Source organism: Monopterus albus, unplaced genomic scaffold (genome assembly GCF_001952655.1).
Source record: "Monopterus albus unplaced genomic scaffold, M_albus_1.0 scaffold109.1, whole genome shotgun sequence".
In the NCBI taxonomy this organism is placed as follows: Eukaryota; Metazoa; Chordata; class Actinopteri; order Synbranchiformes; family Synbranchidae; genus Monopterus; species Monopterus albus.
The window spans coordinates 68863-81561 of record NW_018127989.1 but is presented as its reverse complement, the minus strand read 5'-3'; the positions used below and the strand labels follow the sequence as shown (position 1 = coordinate 81561).

Genomic DNA, 12699 nt, shown 5'->3' with positions numbered 1-12699 from the left:
AAGGTGCAGGGGAGGGGTTGGGGGGGTCTAGCTGTCTAGTTGTTCTAAAGGCTACAGAGAAGAACACTCACGTTGTTGCATTGTCAGGTTGTGCTATAACGAAGTGTCTTACTTCTCACATTTCTGTTTGTGCAGCAGTTACACGTTGGGTAAAAATGATACGCTGCCTAGTGTCATCATGCAGTTCAGTTGTGGAAGTGTTAGGATATTGTGTTGCATAGGTATGGCCTCCTATTTGTCACTTATTCACAACAGCTATATATACCACCAATGAAAATGGCACTCTGAATATGAAATGTGATATCTGACAGTATGGCCGTGCATTGACAGATAATGGCACGCCTTTGGCCCTTCACGGATTATGTTCGGCAGATTTTGTTGCCGTTGTAATTAGTCAATCATTCATCCTCCCATTGATGGTCTCAGCTGTCAGACTCACTCCTGGTCTTAGGTTTCATGCTTTTGCCTGTGTATTGTGAGGACAGAAAGCATCTTGTGTAGATGCAGACAGAGGACTGAAGCTGCTGCTGCTCTGCTGACATCGAGACTCAATATTAATCCCTGTTTTTGAAATACATATTAGAAGAACTGCTTATGTGATGTCTAAGTTTGATTTCCCCAGAAATGGGCACCCTCTCTGCAGTATTTAGCTACATTCTGTCTTGTCTGTACTGTAAGCAGGCAGTGGTAGAGCTACTCATAATATATGCAGATTACTTCAAATTACCTGTGCTGAAAAAAACCTCGCTCTCAAAGGGCAGATGTACTGAATTCATTAAGTGTAATTTGGCTTTTTTCTGATCAGGTTTTTTATCAAAATAAGTTGATGATTTTCTTTTGACAAGGTGACAGGGTGTGTTTTTGCCCACCTGAGACTGTTTGGCAAGTTTCCCAACTTTTTTTGTTTGTATGAAATTTAAAAACCCAGTGAAATCTCTTATCCTGGAGACCATATGAGCACACCCTCAGGCTAATTTTCCATCACCTTTGGAATAATAACACTGGTTGTATTCCCCTGATAATACAGAATTTTCAGGTGAGTTCTTGTTTTTGTCTGGATTTGAAAATCATTAAGATTTAACATGTCATGTAGTAAAAGAGCAGATTGGATCACTGAGGTTGGCTGACCATGACAAAATTGTCTCAACACTGAGAACACATCAGCAACCTGCTTTAAATGTGTCATGAAATACTTCATGGTTGTTCCTTTTTTGCCTAAAATTACTTGAAAGTCACGTGGAACATTATTTTCCCACAGAAAGATGTGGTTCTTCATTCTTTGTCTTCATGCAACAGCCATAAAGGAATTGTTGGTGGTCTTGGTGTTAACTCCTTGCCCAGAGTATTAACTAGTCTACATTTATTGTACTTCACTGAACTAAAGGGTGTTGTATGTTGGCTGGATTTTTGCTTTGATATGTTAATTTAGCTTGACTTTCAAATCACTTATAAAATCAAATCTTTGATGTTTCAGTTGTTCACCCTGCCCTTTGTTAGACCAAATAAACAGTCATGCAGACAGGGGTCAGCTGGATCATCAGTGGCCCCAGGCCATGATGGAAAACTAAAGGAAAAAGTTGTCAAGCTTTAGTTGAAACATTTCTGCATCTCAGCACAGACGTCTGGGACCTCTTACAGGGATGGCAGCATGCTGTGCACAAATAGCTCGAGTTCCTCTCTATCAACACGTGAGAGGTTATATGCACAAAACACCTTTATTTTAAACCCCAGTACTTTTTATCACTAAGCTTCCATTAGCAGATGTCAAGGGTCTCTGTCAACTGATCCCATAGGTAGTATGAGAAACCAGTCTGGACAAGACAGTGAGGCCTGGAACTATAGAACACTGACGACAGGGGTCTAAACTGGATTGACAAACAAATACAACAGGGACAATGATTGCAGGGGCATTAGGTTTTTTGGTACACCCAAGCTGGTGGAAGCAAATACACTGATGAATTTGACACCTTCTGTGAATATGAAGACAAACTGTTAATAAAAAATACTGGCTCCAGTGGATTGAACTTCTTTAGACTTATTGGTTTTAAATTGTGCTGTTATAGATATGTGTAGCTGTGCATTTTACAATTATCCTTTACAAAGATACAGTTACTGTAATTATCTACTGCTGTTAGATTATATAAATTATTAAACATGTCACAGTATATCACAACAGCAACCTTGTTGAGTAATTGGTTCCACTACTGTGGTGAAATTTTAATCTATTAGAAGGAATTATGCACAGCTCCTTTGCAGTCCAAACATTCACCACATTATAGCACCGCATTCAGTTCTTGTAGCTGAAAACTGAAATCAGAAAACTGCAGTTTCACATAATTTGCAGTTTTTAAAGTTAGATCTGTAGTTTCTTATTATCAGGCTTTAAAGAACAAGATATGGGGAACAAGTTGTCACTTTCTGTAAAACTTTGAAAGCATCAGTACTGCTGTGGCTGCTGTGATTGTAAATTATCACTCAGGAGAGACAGAGATCACTTTTCACTGCTGTGACAAAAGGAGGAAGGAGGAGTTAGAGGAAATATTGCAGGACAGCCAATACAGTTTACACCTCCTCCTGGTCTCCCCTTTTCTCTTTTGAATAAGGCACTCCTCTTCACTGTTCTGTGCCTAGGGAAGCGCATATAGAAACAGAGCTGCAGGAAAGTGTGTGTGAGGAGTGTAGTGGCCGTGTGGACATGTCATAGTTCACACTGATTAAGCAGCTGGATGTGTTTAAGACTTGTGATTATACTCAACATGAGGACCCAATTTGGAGTTTTGTGTTTGCTGGCCCAGTGGGTGGTGTACTCTGATTCTTGGTTCTGGCCCTGGACTGGTTCCACAACTTTGGCTCCAGTGGTGGACCATGATGGGTCTGGCAGTCCAACAGGTAGTGGAGAACAGCTAACAGAGGACACAGTTCGAGCAGAAGTCATTGATGAGGGACGTGGGATTCAGAAGGTTATACAGACTTGGGATGAGAACACGGAGGCTCCTCCACTGACGATTCTAATAGCAACAACACAACCGGAGAATGACTGGGCATCAGAAAAGGACACAGTGGGGATTTCATCACACATAAGAAAACCTGGTAACAGCACATCTTCACTAAAGGCTATAGGTTCTGAAGGATCTGATCATTTAAGATTTATAGGAAATGTGTCAGGACTTGGATCTGTGCTCGAGTCTAAATTGGCAACTGACACAAGGTCAGGTCTTTGGTCTGAATCTGGATTTGCAACAGGAGCAAAGACTAGCTGGAGATCTGGCTTTGAAACATTGGAGTTTTCTGACAAAAACCAAAAAGAAGAAGTGTTGCCCACTCATCACAGGAGGTTAGACAGTGGAGGCAGGTTCTTTGTTGAAACCCCCAGTAACACCAGTGGAAATAAAACACTTAACAGTAACTTTGATTTGACAAAGTATTCCCATGAAAACTCTACTCCAGGAGGCTTTCAAACTGTAGTTGTAGGTAACACCTCAGTAGACACCGCCCAGGTACTTAAGAACAACCAATTAGTGGAAGTTGCTCAGTAGGTAACACCTCAGTAGACACCGCCCAGATACTTAAGAACAACCAATTAATGGACGTTAGTCAGCTACCTGCTGGTGAATCAGCAGCTACACATGAAGCTTTACCTAACCAAGTGTTACAGACTAGCCAAGCTTCATTTGTTACCCAGGCATTTTCGACAACCCAGACACCAACAAATAGACGAAAACTGTTAGATTCCCAACCACAAACAGCTATGGCCTTTATTCCTATAGCTATCCAACCTCAACTGCGTAATTCTGCATTGGCAGCTAGCCATGTGGCAGCCAGCCAAATCACTCATGGCTTAGATGCTATACAAACAAAAGTAAGTGGACAAGAGCATAACCAAGTGGTCGATTTTAGCCAGACAACTGCAGATAGCCAGGTACCAGCTGAAAGCCACACTGAAGCAGCTAAATTAGCACTGGTTGTAGAATCACCACAGTGCTTGTTGCTGGATACTGCTCTTCCTTTCTGCTCCTTCATGGTTGGGGAAAGGTTTGTTCTGCCCAATTACCTCAGCCAGAGCAGTGTTGAGGAAGTCCAAGCACTCCTGAATGAGTGGGCATGGCTCTTGAGGTCACATTGTCACCATAGCTTGGAGTGGTTTTTCTGCCTTCTCTTGGTACCAAAGTGTGGCTCTCAGGGTCCTCTGCCGGTATTGCCTTGCCGGAGTTTCTGTGAAGTCTTGCGGGACAGTTGCTGGATGCTCCTGGATGAGGGACGCCTCCCGGTGGAGTGCCACACTCTACCAGACGAGGAGGATGATGGGTATCGGTGCTTGTCAGTTAGTAACCGGAAAGGTAATCACTGGTTTAAATGAATCCTAGTTTGTGGATACATTTTAACCAGTTTTCAAAATCCTTACTCCCCAGTTTGTCTGGTGTTTTCAGTCAGTACCCAATAGTCAATACTCAGTATGCAGCCAGTAAGATTAACAATGTCTTGGTTCCCATGCACATCAAACTAATGTGCAAGAAAAATGTATGCTTCCCGTCTGATAGCCCTGTTACTAAAAGGAAGTGATGGCTACAGTCTAACAAGCATGGTGCCAGAACTTATTGTTTAACCTGTTGTATGTATGCATTTCCTTTATCCTTAGGCTTGCATGTGACCTACTCCTTTGAAGGTCATTATAATACACAGACACACACACACACTACACTCAGTGCATTGGGTTAGTGGTTCATTACCAAACCAGCTGATGTGTATTTCCTCTATAGGTTATTAATTCACAGTATATTTTGCTCATGTCCTAGTTATAGCACCAACAGATATGCAGTCTACCTGCTACAATAAATAAAATGCAAACTGAAAGAACCACCTAAAGGTTGTATCAGAAAACACAACCATCATATTTCTTTATAAGGAATAAAGTGAAGTTAAACTGAACTTTTTTTTTGATTGGCCTTAATACATCTGAAATAACATAAAACAAAAGCTTGTCTTCTCTGAACAACTTGTGATGAAGTACTGTGGGCACTTTGGTATGTAGAATACTTTTTCTTGACAGTGGGTGGTTTGCAGACAGCTCCATTGTCTGGTCAGGAATGGACCAATTAGGCTGTCATGCATGGGAGCAGTCATGTTTGCATCACTGGGTTTTAGTTGGATGTCAGTTTGGACAACATATTTCTGACAGCTGGAAGGTTGTACTCACTTAATACATTTTAACAGGTGACAGTTCTAAGGTTAAAAAAAGACACCATTCAAGGCATTGTGTTTCTTTCTGATCCGGAGTAAAGTGGATCATCTAGATTATAGTTTATTTCACTGAAGTGGCTGATGGGCTCTTGTGTGCTTATCATTACTGTGTCAAAGATGCATTTAGATTCCCTGAATATGGCATGTCAAATACCAGAGCGGTTACTTTGTTGACTAATGGTTGCCTCAAACAGCAGCAGTAAACTAATGGTTGTACAGTAGTTTATGATTAAATATGCTTATGATATAGTCCTTAACATTATTAGGGACAGTGTGCATTTTGGTATTCTCTAGGATTGGAATTAGGATGATGAGTGTCCCTGGTGACTGAAAAATGATGGAGAAAATGACTCAGATGTTTACTGCAACTAGTGAGTGCTGATTTCATGGGAGAACATCCTGTATTCTTAGCCTAACAAGCCTGGTCTTCTTTACTGGGTTCTTGATCTGCCCTCCATGCTCAGTTCACATCACTGGGAGTTCAATGCCGTCTTTTTACACCTTCGCTATCTTTCTGACAGCTCGCTCCACTGACAAACATAAGTGGACAAAATGTTTGTGGTTCCCCGACTAAATGACACATCTGGTCCAAATTGCTTTGTATTTGTTTGAACAGTTTTAAGTTTCTAGGTGTTAGTGTTGATGTGTGAGGCAATGATGTCTATTTTTTTTTCCAGGACATTTAGGGCAGTGATAAAGGGTTATGGTACAAAATTATCACATTTTCTGGCATAGCTTCATGTCACAATTACACACACATAAGAAAGGTATAAATTGTTGTTAATTATCCAATATATGCATTAGGGAAGCCTGAAAGAAATGTCAAGATAGCCTGTTTATAGGGTCTTCAAGACACAGCAGGTGTCACACTGCAAATAGACTTTAGGCAAATTGATCTTGTTGCCATCTTTGCACCCCCAGGGTGGCTTTTATAGGATCTTCAGAAGCTGTTTCACCACCACTATGAGTGTGTCTGGTGAGCCTGCAAGGTATAACTGATGTGCTTTCTGTCATTCTAAATTATTTGTGGACAGACAGAAAAGCCACTGCAGTAGCAACCACTGATTCAAACACAGTCATCTTAAACAGTTTTTTCTCATTCTCATTTTTATTGGTCTACTTTTTATTTTTATTCTCATTGTTACTTTCTATTCCTTTTGCCTTACAAGACATTGAGATGCACTGTACCAGAGTCAAATTCCTGTTCCCTTCAAATATAATTGGCAAGTAAAGATGATCCTGATTCTGAAAATCTACCGATGGACTTGGTACATGGGTGTTCTTTGGCTTTTCTGTAACTGTGCACACTAAAGCCAAAAGCACTTTTTGTCTATATAGCACCCCAGTAACCTTATCTTGGGGAGTTTTCTACTGTGTCTACCTACTTACAAGTCCTTCGACCTCTTAAATAATCAAGAACCCTACTGTGCAGTGTCTGGAATGTTTCAGATGCTTTTCATTATCTGCAGCACTATCAGTATCTATCTATCTATTGGCTTGTGGGAGGGGGGCAGCTTTTGCTCTGGGCCTTAATATTGCCTTGCTCCCACATTATATCATTTAAATATGACCTGTCATGAAAGAATGTCTCATGATACTTACATCTTTTGGAGTTGGTATTTTGAATGAATTAAAGAAAGACTTTGAGTCTGGGCCAAAGAGCACAAAGTTCATACACAGAGTATTTAACTGTAGATGTGTGCATGTGGGTAGTTACTGTGGGAAAACTTTAGGAAATCTGTTAGATGTGATTATCTTATTATGGGGGTTACCCCTGTAATAAGACAGGAGTGTTAGGGCACAATAGCTCTTTTAATGATGTTTTTCAATGGTTACCAGGCTCCCGGTGGAAAGATGAGCAGTCACTCATATCAAGGTCTACAGGTCAAATGTCATTTATTTTGGTTAGTTCTTTGTGGTAAAATTATATCCTTTACTCTGTCAGTTAAGGCTGTTTAATTGAAATTAAATGACACTTTGCCCCGGCCCCCTCTGTAGTGGTCTAATAAGATGAATAGGATGTTTTCCTGCTAAGATAAATGGTATCTGAATGTGTGTGTAGAGTACATGTAGTCAGTGTTTTGTGGCTTGTACACCCTTTTGGTGTATGTAGCACTGCAGTTCCATTGAGCTCAGATTGATATTGTATCTCATGACAGGATGGCCCCAAGTGGCTCCAGCTCTTCTGCATGCTGCTTGCCAGGGAATCATTTTGACTTGGCTCTCTGGAGGGTTCCAATTATGGGCACAGTGTGGTCTGGGTTCTGTCCTGCCAGAAACTCATTGCCCCCTCTGGTTTGTGTTGCACTAGTGCAAAGCTAGAACTGATGAGGCAGTGTTACAAAACACTGTCTTATCAGGACATACGGTAAATGCTGAGATGACTTAAGATGGATAATGACCCAGTTATAACACTCTTTAAAAGTTTTAAATAGTCTCTGAAGGAGAATTGAGCTATCTCAGCATTTTGGCTGAGGTGTCAAGCTATTTTGAAGAATTTTAGTATCATAAGAGCTATTTTGTCCCAGAGTTCCAATAATATCCAATATAATACTATTTATGAAGCTAGCGGTATGTTTGTTTATGGCATCAGTTTTATTTCTCAAAAGTTCTTTACTTACAGGTGGAGAATTTGGGAGACAACTTGAATAGTATCATATTACTCTTTCCACAAAGAGTAACACAGCGCGTGGTAGACCCATTTTCCTTTTTGTGGTTTGACAATTACAGAGCATGGTGAGTGAACATAAAATGTCCTTCCTGGACTGTGATGTGGTTTTTGGTTTGATATCTTTTTCAGATAATTCTGTGTCATCAGTTTAGAACACTGCAAATTTTACCCATTGTAGGACAAATGACCATTTACTCATGGTGTCGATGTATATTGTACCTTGATATTCAAAACATTGTGTTCATTTTTATTCTCTGTCTTAATGATACCTCATAGCGCAACTTGGTTTTGGATATCGAGGTGTTGCAGAATATTTCCTTGGAGGTAAAGTCGGTGCTTCTGACAAAAAGTGTTTACATTCAGCAGTTTAGCTGAACTTCCCAGGAAAAGTTGATTTAGCATGACTTGGATAATGTAATTTGCTACCATAACATTAAGATTACCAATTTGAAAAACATCATATTGACCATAACAATTTTCAGTGGAACATAGTAAACAAGCTGCCCACCTGTCCAGCAGAAGGAGAGTAACCTCTGCATCCATCCTCATCCCCTTTTAAATCTCAGAGGGCTTTCCATCTTTGGGATAAGACATACATACTGTAGCTATCTTTACACATCTTTGACCTTTCCTGATTATAGCCCTTCTTTTTCAGTTTTTGTTCTTTGTTCTTTTTCCTCCTTGGTTGTTAAGCTGTGTCAGATGTAACTGGAAATAGTGGAAATGTGTTCAGCCATCTCTTCCTTTTGGCTTTGTGGTCATGCTGCAAAATTCTGAACTCTAATGCACCATTCTTACCCCAAACTGTCTCACAAACTGGAAGGTCAGGTTAATAATACACAATTAAATGTGCCAAAGAATGGGAGAGCATTCACATAGAAGCTCAGTATACAAGCTAAATGATGTTTGCCCATTATTTGGCCCCAAACAGGGGGTGTCAGGCCATGCTGTCATAAATCTTCAGAGACCCACAATAAGCAAGACCATTCTCCAGACCTAACCTTCCCTCAACACAAAGCATCCCTGAACCCTGTCCTCAGTCAAACAATTCACAGATATGTGGCTCGACACATAGCATCTGCATTGTATTTGCTAAGGTTAAGCATCTGGCTGGTCCGACTGGGTTGTAATGGCAGTCACCTCTGAGAGCTGGGTCCGCTCAGGTGTCCAACCACTGATGCTGTTCTACTGTCAAACAAAAGAAGACTACCCTACTGTGAGTCAATAATTGTTATCAACACCAGTACAAGTTCTGTGTGGGTGTAGGAGTAAAGGCAAGTCTGCAGGGGCGTCAGGTGGGCACCCTCTCACTAACTGGTGTTTTGGGTCCACAACACTGAGATGGCTCAACTCTAATGCACCCCATGTACCACAAACTGGAAGGTCAGAAAGAGGAATGTGAGGACAAATTTGCTGAATATGACAATGTATAATGAATTTGATTCACTGACTGCACCTTTAACTGATGTAGATTATGTAGAACAGTATATGATAAGGGTAATTTGTTCCAGTATTTATATTCTTTTAAGAAACAAATTGTTTTTTTCAGGTAAAATGTGTTTATCATATCAAAACAGAGGGGAACTCTGACAATCCAAACACTCCAGCCACTGACCGGCTCTTCGCAGAGTGAGGATAGAGATTGTTGCCCCTGTGAGCAGGCCTCAAGGGATGTTTTAAATGGTGATGGAGCAGAGTCAGTGAAACCTCAGTGTTTTCTTAGACCGGACAGATGTTCAAATGTTTTCCCATGGATTATATTGGACCCTGGACTTCACAAAGCTGTTTATACAGTCTCACACTGTACTGTATATACAGCTTTATCGACAGGGTATCACAAATTCTGGTACCCCATCCTAGGATGTTAGGAAATGAAAAAGAGCTGCATTTGTGGCCAGTGAACAGTTGCCTTGACAAGACAAACTACTCTATTCATCAGTTCTATTCTGTGCCCAGTTGGCCTTGAAGCTGTCATTGGTTAACAAAGGCTATTTGGAAAACCTAAAATGCTAATGTGAACCTTTGTATTCCCCTTTGTATACAATTTTTGATCTCTGTGAAGGAATGACTGGCTGGCCCTTTGCTGACAATGCAGGCACACTGAACAGACTTCAGCAAAAGCATTCCTTTGGAAGCCTAAAGCAGGTCATGTCTGTCGTGGCGCCGACCAGGGCAGCCTAAGTTGTGTGCTCCCGTGTGCTTTTGTTGTTTGTCGTTTCGGGGACCAATTTTGTTGGAGTCAAATTTCTTGTATTTTTGATAATACTTGGCAATAATGTTTATACTTATGATTACCTTTTTATCTGCTTCTGCAACCTGGTAATGACATTGTTGTAATTTACAGCCTTGAGCTTTAATTTTACTTTAACAGCATTTGTCACAATAACATTAGGATTTGTTCTTTTAGATTTATAGTAAAACGTGATCATTTTCAAACACATGCAGGTGTGAGGTATGGCCAGTAGGTCAGCCATTTCACTAATGAGGGTTTGGAAGTTAGTGGACACATGCTGTCTGCCATTCATTTGGCAAATGTATTAGAAAATCAGATGTTTGAATTGTAGGAGACAGGCAGGGTTATTATAGGTTATCGACAGGCAAGTTATGCAAACTGCGGTTGAAGCCTCAGTTTGCACCCTCTCAGTTTGAGAGATGAGCCTCACATTCCAACTTACTACAGACCTTGACATTTAACCTGCACACAAATCATTTTTAATGACCAACTGCTAACACTGAATTGTATTCAGAGCAAAAATCATTCTCATTCCTTTCACTGGAGAAGGCCTTAGCATGTACACTCAAGAATGGAGTGTTTCTGTTTTAAATAGGGCTCAGCATGTGTAGCAGGAGGATTTCAAATTAAAATGGTGTGCTTTCTTATGTTATGGATTTCACAAGAGAATTGCTACAAAGTTCTGCCTTTTCCAACCCTACTCTGGCAGAGATTGTGCACAAAGGAGGGAGCCAGCTTCAGACGTGCGAGTACAGGCCCAGTGAGAGACCCTTGAGGTTTCTTATTCTGAATAAACATCTGGTTTGCTTGGTGCAAATGACAGTTTATGGTTAACTGCCATCCATGCAGCTGTCAGGGATCCCTAGTCTACCCTTAAGTGTTGTTCCTCTTTAAGTTTGTCATTTCAGTGTTAGTTTTCAAGTTTAGATTGAAAATGTCCAATTTACATGAATGTCTTTTATGTGAGGATTTTCATATTCACAAAGGTTTATTACTGAGGCAGCATGACCAATGACATGTGTGTTTTGAATGTGTTTTAATTTAAATATTAGATATATTTTTTTAAATGTGAATTGTAACATAGCTGACTAAAATATGCTGTGTTGGATCTGGTATTTTTCTACCAAGATACAATTTTGAATTCAACCAAAGGAACATCTCTTGTACAGGCAGCTAATGTGGAGCATTTAACAAAAAAACACTTGAATTTCTAAACTTTTTCACATTTTGTGTCATTTATTTAAATCTGTACAATCTGCTAGTGATGAATTTTACTTGGAAATATCTGTCCAATTGGCACGAAGGGGATCTGCATAATTAAATCCTGCAAAGTATTTTTATTGCTGTCCTGTTATAGCTTGACTGCCTTCAGTGTTAGCTCAGATTTAAATGAAAGAATCTTTAGTCCTCAGACAACATGCAGAATATTCAGACTGGTGGTTACGGTTGTTTAGCAGAAAGCAGGACCTCTGGTTCAGCTAAACACCTCGTGTGTTTAAGCTCTCAGCAAAGCCAAATGCCGACCCTACTGATCTCCAGCACTCAGAACAGCGGGGAGACTTTGAACCGAGCAATAGAGCTCACACATTATTCACCGGGTGGTAAACCAAAGCATTTCTTCAAAGGACCATAAACGACATCAAGTGTTCTCCCAAAACAGTGATTCTGTGATTTTTCTTTTAACATGAGGAAACATAAGCTTTTGATCAAAGCAAAAAGGCTTGGTCTCAAATTTAGTGCTAGTAAAACAAAAGCTGTCCAGTGCATGTGAATGACTACACATTGATCTTTGTGTTCCTTGCATGTCCTAAATGCCACCAATAATTATGCACTGACCTCACCAGAGTCACCCAGGGTGATGGACGAGTGGGCAAAGCTATGCAGCAGGCCCAGCTGTTGACTGCTGTGCGTCCTGAACCAGTGACATTTAGCAGATGAGTTTAGTTTGTTTGTGGATTCTGCCGTTTGAATAGCATTGAATAACATCTGTCGATGTGATTTTCTGTCGTTGAGCCTTTCAGAGAAAACATCTAGTGGTTGTGTTTCTATCGTGCTTTACTCCGAAAACATCTAGTGGTTGTGTTTCTATCTTGCTTTGCTCCTTTGGTACATACAGCTAAATCAATCAGCTCTTTCATTATGCTCTGTATCTCCTGGACTGACTTTAGCTATCTCTTCACTCTAGGAAATAGAAGTTTGGCATTAGCAGGTCTTGTCATTGACATACAAGTCGGGCAGTGTCCGTTAAACTCATCTGCTTTTCTTCGTCTGCCCCATGCTTTGCCTTTTCTGGGGATGTCAACCCTTTTCATATTTTGGTCAGGAAGTTATAAAGTAACTTGCTCATTGATCCCTGAACAGAAATGCTTCTCTAGAAAGCTTGCAGACTGATTGGAGGCAATTTCCATTCAACTTTTATGAAATATGTTAATGTTCCTTATTTTAGAAAGGGAAAACTCATTGACTCATTATACAGTTGAGCTTCCAGTACAACAAAGACACAAAATATTACAGTCCTATGTCAGTGACAGTAGCTGTTCCTGCAATGCTCAGACGT

General features: G+C 40.4%; 1 protein-coding gene across 1 annotated transcript in view; it reads left to right on the top strand.

Moving 5' to 3' along the window:
- Nucleotides 1-2756: 2756 nt before the first annotated feature.
- The window catches only part of LOC109966325 (collagen alpha-1(XVIII) chain-like), a 36882-nt gene continuing 26939 nt past the window's right edge, over nucleotides 2757-12699 (top strand). The window contains exons 1-3 of the mRNA XM_020611081.1: nucleotides 2757-3059; nucleotides 4169-4305; nucleotides 4428-4518. Of these exons, the coding sequence (XP_020466737.1) occupies nucleotides 2757-3059; nucleotides 4169-4305; nucleotides 4428-4518 (531 nt within the window). The remainder of the gene's footprint in view (nucleotides 3060-4168; nucleotides 4306-4427; nucleotides 4519-12699) is intronic.